Below are 11,243 nucleotides of genomic sequence, written 5' to 3' on the forward strand. Positions count from 1 at the left end.
GGATTTTTCAACAACTTAGTCCGACCGTGTGTATGGAACAGTTTCGGACAAGATCCGACAGGCAAAATCCGACGGACAAAATCCGACAGATTTGGTTGGCAGAATGTCCGACCGTGTGTACAGGGGCTTAGAGGTGCCTCTCTTCTATTTTATACTCAGTTGTGACATGACGCTACTTGTATATCAAGACATTGCTTGTATAATAAGTCAAAATGTATTTTAAAATGTTGCTTTTCTTGCAAAACGCTATAAAATCAAGTTACTCGCAAGCTAAGCTTTTACTGTATACTATGCCCACAACCACCCCTCTGTCCAAGGTTTACCTACCTCTTCATAAAAATAAATCAGATTTGTTTGACAACTTCTGTCTTTCATGAATCCATGCATTCTGTTGCTTAAAATATTTTTTTTCCAGCAAGAACTCATCTATGTGGTCTTTTATTAAACTCTCCAGTATCTTCCCATCTGGGTGTATGATATCCTGTCCAGGTGCTATATTCTGTCTAGATATTTCTGGACCATATCAAACCCTTCATGTAACACTAATCTTCCCTGTTACTCTAACATTAATCCTCCCACAAAACCCGCACTATAACCCCAACCTTTACACTAACCCTCTTTGTAAGACTTACAGACACTTCCATACCAACCATTCCTTTATCCCCATCCCTAAGTATAACCTACCCTGTTACCCCATTGCTAACACTAACCCTTCCTGTAACCCTAACACTAACTTTCACCATAACCTTCTCTGTGACCCTAACAATGATCCTCCCATGTTGCCCCAATCCTAACACTAACCCTCTCTATGACCATAACACAAACCCTCCCTGTAATCCCAAACACTCACACTTACCTTCTCTATAACTCTAGCTCTCACATTAACCTTCTTTGTACCCCTTACACTTACCCTCCCTATAACCCACGGGTGTTGCATACACTGCAGATCCACTTTCACTGAATAGTCACGAAAATGATGTGCTTCTACTGGATGTTCTTGTAGAACACCATCATTTTGCACTTTGCAATTCTCCTATTATATGGGCACTTTATATCTTCTTATCTTGTTTCACTGATTCATTTTAATTTTTTTTAGCATTCCATTTCTGTGATATTTATTGATTTATTTATTTATTATTTTTATGTGCCAAATCTCACCTATTTACCATTGGTTATTATTGCGGATTTTAGTTAGATGCTTTTAGATTGTTTACCTTGCACAATCTGCACCGTGACACTTTTTCACTTTAAAATTTGTTTATTTACACTTTATACCTTATATATATTGGTAAAACTGCTTTTTTCTTTTGTAACCTTTCAATAAGCCCTAACTCTAAATCCAACCCTCACACTAACCCTTTTTGTATTCTTATTCTTAGTGTCATGGAAACCACCATGACTTGGGTTCCTGGAGGGCCCTGGGGGCCAGCCTCTTTCCCACTGACTATGGACCCAGGGATAAGGAGACCTCCTGTTGCAGGTATACTTGTAGAGAAAGAAGATTTGAATGGCTGCACGCCCATACAATGCAAATCAAAGCTTGTTTATTGAAAAAATATATCAGTAAAAACAGGCATAATTGGCAGGGGAAAATAAAGAAGGTTGACGTGTGTCACATGCTAATATGTGCTTTGTCAAAACTGGTTGTAAAAAAATGTTTATGACAAAGCACATATTAGTGCGTAAAACGCATCAACCTTTTTTTTACCTCTGCCAATATGCCAATTGTGCTTGTTTTTACATTCTAATATTTGTTTTCCTCATTCAAAGGTTTTTATTGAAATATCAACATATGGTAACAAGTACAATGTATCAATTAAAGGTATTTTAGTACTAGTTACATGTATATTAAAGAAGTAGGTTATGGCACTGTATTAATGTAACATACAGATGGTAAAATTAATGTTAGATAAGTTCCCTTTTTATCAAGATGATAGTTTTCAGACTGTTTCAATATTAGCTTATATTAATATTTAGAGGAACATTATCAGTTAATGAAAGAAAATTAGATCTATTTGTGTCTGAGTTCTTATGTGTGTTAAACATTTGAATAAAGTATATGTATCAAACTACTGAGTGTGAAGTTTTAAATATATTCAATATCACCTGTTGCTGTTAAGTACCTTATGAAATGATAATAAGAGAGAAATAAGGAAAAGAAGAAAAAAGAAAGAAAGAAAATAAGGGTAAGGAAAGGTGGGGGCGGACAGAGGGCATGGGGTGTTCCGGATGCATAATCTATTCCTATAGTTTTATCATTGTTGCATATAAAAATGTTAGTTACCATGACTGGCGTACCTGGTGGTCAAAGTTTATAGGTAAACAATGTGTTTTCCATAGTTTCCATAGACCTTCACATCCTTTCAGATTTTCTTTATCTAGGGCTTCCATTTTTGCATGCAACAATGACTGATTCATTCTGTGCTTGGTTTCTGCTATTTAGTGTAGCACTGACCCCCGAAGGAGCGGCTGAATTTATTGGGCTTACCTTTACCTCCTTCACCTCATGTTTCTAGGGGTTTCCCGAGGTAGATGATCCAAGAACTGTAGAGACTGACAACAGATCCACTTGAAGGGATTTTTATTTGCGAAAAGTAATTAACAACACAGTCTCTCAACATAGGATCAGAGGGTTTAAGTGAAAAGTCCAGGTACTCTTAAGGTTAAATTGAGTAGGAAACAGTCTCTCCCTTTGAATAAATCCAGAGAATAGCCATTCACAACTGGATTCTCACCCTAATTGGATAGTCCTTCTCTCACCAGGCCTAGGAGCCAACAGGATGTTTGAGTCAGGAATAAGTCCCTGCCACAGACGTTGCTATAAAACATGCAAGGGAAACTTGAAAGCTTGTCAAACACTCATGTGGTACCAGTATCTTGCAGCCGGTCCAGCGATACTGCACGAGATTGGATTCGCTTGGGTCCATTCAGCTTTCCAGGCTCTTGTTGAGAAGCCAACCCTTGCGTGGCTTTCTCCTCAAGAGTCCTCCCCTGGATAACTTCACAGTTGCTGGGCCTCTCCACTAACCGAGACGGCACCAGACCACCTCTGAATCCTTCCTTCAGTTTCATCGCCTTGGGCTAGCCAGCCCGAGACGTTAAGGGATCTGCACCCCAGACCATGGAAGTCCTGGGAGCTGGTCAGGAGGACCAGGACCATGCAGTCAGAACATGCTTCTGGATCGGAACCCCGAAACACATGACATCCGCACGTTGAGTACCCCCTCCCAGAAAGCACAAGAGGGACACTCCCACTGGGCTTGTTCCGAAAGAGAGCAACCTTAATGCACCCAACTAGACTGTGTTTCATGCCTGCCAAAAGTGACAGTGACATGGCCAGGCAAAACATCCTGCAGTCCAGTCAGACTGATGCTGAGGTCAAGAATTTAGAACAATTAGGCCCAAACTTAACTACAGTTTTGAGGGTAACATTAACTTGCAAAACATATAGCGTGTGCTCTTCAGGAACCAGGGCTACATTAGTAAGGGAGTTTTCCATGCTCTAGTTATTGTCTGTTTTATGGCCATCATAAGTTGTATGAATAGCTTGAATTGTTTACGAGTCATGTAATCAGGTTTTACTTTCAAAATATTTTATTTTTGAATACAGCTTAGGAAACAAGAGATAGGCTCACACGGCCAGCAGACGATTTAACAAAACATTTGAACCATGCACAATCAAACATTTGAACAGAGGAAAGCTATGTCTTTTCGAGTCTGATCCAACCAACATAGGGTTATTAAGGTCCAGGAACCTAACGTATACCAGCACTCTAGAAAGGTAGAGCACTGTTCAGGGAAGAAAACAATCTAAAGAAGTCCCCTACAGATTCCAGGACCTGGGATAAGGAAAACACCCTAGCGGTCCCTGGGCCACTCGGCACCCCTCGCGGGATCATGCTGTGCCAAGTGAGGGACCTAGCCAGAGGGCTCCCATAAGTAGGAGGCCAATCCCCCCACCCCTAAACCCACAAAACGGATCATATCTGACATCATAATAAGGACATGTGAAAAAAAAAAATTTAAGGTCAGCTGTCGGCCATACAAGCCAAACATAACCACAAAGAGAAGTAAAGAAGGGAGAAGAAAAGGAAAAGAGGGGGAAAGAAAAAGGGGAGGGGGATCAAGTAGAATGGTCCATAGTTAAACCAAAGGACTGTGCTATCTACCCAAGATCTGAAGCTCTAGAAGCCATAATAGGTGATCATAGCTCCAATGGGGCGTAGATTAAGGAGATGCCCATGAGCATAGCCCAAGGTTCCCAAACAATGTCAAATTTAGCGCGTTTATCAGATATAATGCTAGTTATTTTCTCTTGAGCCATGATCCAGGAGACTTTCCTTTTAGCTGCCTTGACCGAAACTGAGGGCTGTTTCCAAGCTTTTGCAATGGTGAGCTTGGCTCCTATTAGAATAAATCTGATCAGACTCATAGAATGCTTGGGGATCTTGATAATTGGAGCATTAAGAAGAGCAATGGTAGGGGACCGGGGGACCCGGCACCCAGCGATCCCGTCGATAATTTTAAAAATTCTTATCCAAAAGGATCTTAACCGGGGACACTCCCACCACACGTGGGCCAGAGTACCCCTGAGGTGACAACCCCTGAAGCACAGCGGATCAGCAGAGGGGTATATGCCGGCCAGCCTAGCCGGGGTGTAGTACCAGCGTAGAATAACTTTTAGACTAGCTTCTACTAAAGACGTGTTTAGTATCCCTTTGTAGGCCACCGAGATCGCCGTGTGCCAGGACCCCAGGTCCCAATTAAACTGGAGGTCCTCTTCCCATTTGGTCATGACTGATGTCTTAGATTTGGGCTGTGTCAGTGAAGAGTATATGCAAGAGATACCTCCCCTCTGCTCCAGGCCCTGACCACACCATGTCTCATACTCTGTGAAATTAGGAGGAAAAGGTTATGTAATCAGGTTTTATATTTAAAAGGGCAATTTCTAGATCTGGTATTATTGTTATTTCAAATATTTCTGAAGCGAGTAAAAAAACCTTTGTCCAGAATTTTTTATAATAGAACAATTCCAGCACTTACCGTATATACTCGAGTATAGGCCGACCCGAATATAAGCCGAGGCCCCCAATTTACCCCCAAAAAAACTGGCAAACTTATTGACTCGTGTATAAGCCGAGGGTGAGACATGCCTGTCCATCCCTGTGTGTGTGTCCGGCCCTGTGTGTCCGTCCATCCCTGTGTGTCCGTCCATCCCTGTGTGTGTGTGTGTCCATCCATCCATCCATCCCTGTGTGTGTGTGTGTCCATCCATCCATCCATCCCTGTGTGTGTGTGTGTCCATCCATCCATCCATCCCTGTGTGTGTGTGTCTCCATCCATCCATCCATCCATCCCTGTGTGTGTGTGTCTCCATCCATCCATCCATCCCTGTGTGTGTGTGTCTCCATCCATCCATCCATCCCTGTGTGTGTGTGTCTCCATCCATCCATCCATCCCTGTGTGTGTGTGTCTCCATCCATCCATCCCTGTGTGTGTGTGTCCATGTGTGTGTGTGTGTGTGTGTGTGTGTGTGTGTGTGTGTGTGTGTGTGTGTCCAGCCTACCTGTGTCCCGAGCCTGTGTCCCGAGGCTCCGTCCCGTGCCTTGCCTCCTTGCCTCCGTCCCGTGCTGTGCCTTGCCTCCTTGCCTCCGTCCCGTGCCGTGCCTTGCCTCCTTGCCTCCGTCCCGTGTCGTGCCTTGCCTCCGTCCCGTCCCGTGCCGTGCCTTGCCTTGCCTCCGTCCCGCGCCTTGCCAGGATCGCCGCTCTTCGTCGGCGCCTCGGCGGCCATTCTAAAATTCAAAAGCCGCGCCTCCGCCTTCGCCTGTGATAGGCGGAACACTGAATTTCCCAGCAGCCTGTGTTCCGCCTATCACGGACATCGTCTCATCCTCGTACTACGGACGAGGATGAGACGATGTCCGTGATAGGCGGAACACAGGCTGCTGGGAAATTCAGTGTTCCGCCTATCACAGGCGGAGGCGGAGGCGGAGGCGCGGCTTTCGAATTGTAGTATGTCCGCCGTCTGTCTGCTCGATACGCTGATCGAGCAGTCAGACGGCGATGACTCGAGTATAAGCCGAGGGGGGCACTTTCAGCCTCAAAAAAGAGGCTGAAAATCTCGGCTTATACTCGAGTATATACGGTATATATACGTGTATATGTGTTCCTTGTTCTGAACAGCTGCAAAAGCAGAGACCTGAGTAATCAGGCACAAATTTAGCTATTGTAGCAGGAAATCAATACCAGCGTGAGAGTACCTTGTAGGTGGTTTCAATATCTATCACATTTAGATGAAAAAGATTTGATATTGGACCAGGTTGCAGACCATTTTGTTTTATCTCTAGTTCGATTAAGATCTTTTTCCCATTTCGCCACATAAGATGGTAATTTAACAAGCATTGTGGAGTATATTGTTGATATGAGACCTCTGGCATGAGGATCTTTCATGCATATATTTTCAAACTTAGTAAAATCATCTACAGAGTTGTCAATGCTTAGGAATGGAATACAAAAGTTCTTTGAAAGTAACAAAGTATTTCTGATTGGGGGATCTCACATACTGAAATATTTTTTCAATAAAAAAGCTTTGATTTGCATTGTATGGGTGTGCAGCCATTCAAATCTTCTTTTTCTACATGTTTACCTGCATCAGTGACAGGGTGTTGCGCCCCATACACCATCTTGATTTCAGACACTATCATTGCCGGTTCACCTGGAGCAGCAGGATTGTTTTTTTTTAAGGAAACTCCCTCTTGGGATTATAAGGAACCTTTTCCCCAAGAGGGTTATATCACTTCTCTGGGTACCTAGCTGTGAATTATACCAGCTACCCTTTCCATGCAATTGGGGCTGGAGGGGCTGTTTTTGGGACCCCTTAGCATACTGCACATGGTGGAACTATTATCCTGGAGTAATGCGTTAGATACAGGGGTTGAATTCCAGCAGATGTGGGGTTAGAAAACGTTACTTTCTGTTACAGGTTTCCTTGCATCAGCTATTGTTTGCTATAATTAGGTCTGGGTGATAGGCTCTCATGTTCTTTGATCACCTCCGGAGACCAAATGGCTGGGTGTCTGTGCGAGGGGCGGGGTGGGGGGTTCAGTGGATTTGTTGTTTTCTTGTGCTTGATATGTAATATTAATGTGTTGCATACCTGTCTAGGAGGAAGGGTTTTGTGAAGTGGTGGCTGGAGCTAAATATTTGAGGGGGGGGGCAGCAAACTATCGGCCGGGAAGGGGATGGTCATCCCCCCGGGGTGGATCAATGGCGGACGGGGAGGCAACTATCACTGCAAACACACCCGCCCCCCGCCCCTGACATTAGACAGACTGACCTTAGGAGGCAGAGGGGAGGAAGATCAGAAGCTCTTTTTCATTCCAACATTGGTTCTGTCTGACGCTTTGGGTATGTTTGCTGTCTACAGCCCTAACCTAATATACTGGTCCTGCCAGTAATTAGGGAGCTTTGGACTTATTTTGGCTCCAGGGTGGAGGAAGCTGTAGTTTGGTAGAGATAGCCAGGCGGGTTGTCAGGCAGTCCTCCACATTTAGCACTAATCCTTCCTGCAACTCTAAAACCTGGTACACATGTTTATTTATTTTTTTTCCATTCAACCCATCAGGTTGAACTAAAAAAAAAACCTGTCAGACATTAGTACTCCGACGTTAGTACAACGATCTCCCCTGCTGAGCGGTTGTGTTCTGACATAGGAACAGCCCCACCACCAGAACACTACGGTCAGTGCTCTCAGCCATTGCCTGAGAACACTGATCAGGAGCCTGTTGACTGGTGGTTTTCCAGCGTGCTTTTCTGACAGAAGCTGGGCCAAATGCCCGGCTTCTGTCAGACTGCCAGGCATACACACTGGCCGAAATGTTGGCCGGTAAATAATTGAACTGACCAATGTCGGCTGGCATTCAGCCGGTGTGTACTGGGCTTAATACTAACTTTCGCACTAGCCATATACTATGCAAACGTGCATCCTGTCCCAGGATCCTCTGCACCAAAAGTCAACCTGTCCTACCACCTCTAAGGTACCAGCACCAGAATCGACTGCATCATACACCAAAATTGTTCAAGAAAGGCATGTTCAGACAACTAGGTTGGGGTGGTAGGCTAGAGATAATAATTGGTTAATACCTTACATCTAATGGTCTCATTTGTTTTGTTTGAAAGAAACATGTGTGACGGTGCTGTGCCCTGTATAAAAAGGCTTTTGCGACACCCAGGGTTCTCATCCAGGCAGGCTGAGGGGCTCAGGGTGCTTGTGTTCATACAAAGGGCACTGGATTGGAGCTTGTGTTTTGGAGGTTTTCTTAGAGACTTAATGAGGATGAAGTCTCCAATTTTGGGGTTTTGTGTACAACCACCATTCTGATTGTGTTATGGATTCGAACTATGGATTTGGGCTCCACCCTCCCAAGGAGACTATTGTACTGCCAGGAAGCAGTATATGGATAGATATACAGGGGATGTGTGTCTGTCTGCATTGACCAAGTAACAGTTGCTGCAGGAGCAACATATGAACACCATTGTGTTCTGGAATAAGAGTCTGCAGTGCATTCTAGGTTGAGAATTGTGTAGCCCAAGGTGAGCTGCTTTATAGCCAAGAGGCTGCGTTTTTGCCTATGAATGCTGTATGAATTAAAACCCCTTGGTCAAAATCCTACTGTAAAGAACTTTTACTTTTCAATAAAGTGAGCAAAGAAAACCCTGAAACATACTTTACGACTGGACTGGTGTTCATGAAATGTGCTACCGTTAAGCTAAAACCTCCATAAATGGTACAAGATGGAACTTCCAGAACTCCTTACCGTTATTTTGGCTGTTCCCAGGTATTGGTTTTCATGGTTCATGTTGATCGTGCCATGAGCAAGCATTAAGTCCTGAACCGGGAAATTTTGGATGAAGTATTCAACTTCCAATGCTAAACCGTGTCCATCTACTACAATTGTTTCTTCAGAGTCTACACGTAGCACGCTGGGTGTAATCAGAGTGCATCTATTGAGAAAAGACAAGTAACACCATACCAAACTGTGACTAATAAACTTGAAAAAATGGAGGTGCTGCCAAAACAATCACTTTTCCAATTCATACATTTAGTTTGGCTGTGCTTCTGCTGTGGATCACAGGAATGCAGTTTGTTTTGTGCCCCGTTTTCAGCAGACAGCAGGCTAAAGCTCCCACCCCTCCACAGCCCAGTGCTCCAGTAAGCGTGGGGAGGGGGGGAGGTTGCAGAGCAGAGAGCTGGTGGCTGGGAGCTCTGAGAACCATGGGATCGGCGGTATTAAATCGCTCAGTTCTCAGCGTTAGCCCTTGTACACACGGTCGGACATTCCAACCAACAAAATCCATTGGATTTTGTCCGAAACTGGTGTTGCATACACATGGTCGGACAAAATTGATGGAAAATCCGGTTGTTCGTAACATGGTGACGTTTTTAAGTTACAACGGGATGACGTTCAGGCTAGTTGCCAATAGCTTTGGTCTAGGAATTTGATCTGAGCATGCGTGACACTTTGTCCAATCGGAATTCTCTCCAAACGATTGGACAAAGTCCGATCGGATCATGTTGTCGGAAAATGTTTATATCCAGCTCTCACTTTGTTGGTCGGACATTCCGACGGAAAAAGTCAGATGAAGCCCACACACGGTTGGATTATGCGACAACACGGTCCGATCGGACATTTTCCATTGGAATGTCCGACCGTGTGTACAAGGGCTTAGAGGCGACGGAGGACTGATGCTGCATCCACCTACCTACGTATGAATCTTAGAAAAAAAAACCATACATCTCCTTTAACTGACATCATCTGCAGATTGAATGTTGTCCCTTTTGATCTGCAGATGAATGAATAGATCTGTATGTTACTTTGAATCTTCGTATCAGCAGCTTGTTGATAAACATTGTTGACTGCTTTCTTTTCTTTTTTTTTTTTTTGACAGCTGCAGCTTCTCGGGCTCTGTGTACACAGCAATGCCAGCTTTGATTAATCAGAGCAAAATTGCTGTGCACATGGAGGGGGGAGCAAGGCAGAAGGACTGGATTGGCACAGCCTTACCACACATGATGGATAGGACTGACATGGGAGACCTGGCTATTTTCTGCTCATTACCTCCTCCCAAATCTGTAATTGGATGACGCCAAATGTATTTCAGGATGGGATTTCTGGGCAAATACCGTATATACTCGAGTATAAGCCGAGATTTTCAGCCTCTTTTTTGAGGCTGAAAGTGCCCCCCTCGGCTTATACTCGAGTCATCGCTGTCTGCCTGCTCGATCAGCGTGTCGAGCAGACAGACAGCGGCCATTCTATAATTCAAAAGCCGCGCCTCCGGCTCCGCCTTCGCCTGTGATAGGCGGAACACTGAATTTCCCAGCAGCCTGTGTTCCGCCTATCACGGACATCGTCTCATCCTCGTACTACGGACGAGGATGAAAGGATGGCCGTGATAGGCGGAACACAGACTGCTGGGAAATTGTGTTCCGCCTATCACAGACAGGGAGGCGCGGCATTTGAACAGGGGAATGGGCGCCGACGAAGAGCGGTGATCCTGGGACGGGACCGGACGGAGGCTCGGCTCGGCTCGGGACGGGACGGGACCGGACGGAGTCTCGGGACGGGACGGGACCGGACGGAGTCTCGGGACGGGACGGGACCGGACGGAGGCTCGGCTCGGGACGGGACGGGACCGGACGGAGGCTCGGGACCGGACGGAGGCTGGGGACACAGGTAGGCTGGACACACAAGGCCACACACACACACACACACACACACACACACACACACACACACAGGGATGGATGGATGGATGGACACACACACAGGGATGGATGGATGGATGGACACACACACACACAGGGATGAATGGATGGATGGACACACACACAGGGATGGATGGATGGATGGACACACACACACACAGGGATGGATGGATGGATGGATGGACACACACACAGGGATGGATGGATGGATGGACACACACACACACAGGGATGGATGGACACACACACACACACAGGGATGGATGGATGGATGGACACACACACAGGGATGGACAGGCATATCTCACCCTCGGCTTATACACGAGTCAATAGGTTTCCCAGTTTTTTGGGGGTAAATTGGGGGCCTCGGCTTATACTCGGGTCGGCCTATACTCGAGTATATACGGTAAGTGGATATCAGAAAAATCTCTAAACCCTGGAACCATGTACCTCCAGTAGGGCAAAAAGTGGAGGT

The 11,243-nt window shown here is 45.4% G+C and overlaps 1 protein-coding gene across 1 annotated transcript in view; it reads right to left on the minus strand.

The window, feature by feature from the left end:
* The window catches only part of LOC143962293 (complement C3-like), a 298,490-nt gene extending 289,389 nt beyond the window's left edge, over positions 1–9,101 (minus strand). Inside the window, 2 exon segments of the mRNA XM_077471596.1 lie at positions 8,817–9,003; positions 9,085–9,101. Coding sequence (XP_077327722.1) covers positions 8,817–9,003; positions 9,085–9,101 — 204 coding nt within the window.
* Between the last annotated feature and the right edge of the window lie 2,142 nt (positions 9,102–11,243).

This window comes from Lithobates pipiens, unplaced genomic scaffold, assembly GCF_037356315.1.
Source record: "Lithobates pipiens isolate NorthernLeopardFrog02 unplaced genomic scaffold, aLitPip1_a1.2 Scaffold_8, whole genome shotgun sequence".
NCBI classification, from domain to species: Eukaryota; Metazoa; Chordata; class Amphibia; order Anura; family Ranidae; genus Lithobates; species Lithobates pipiens.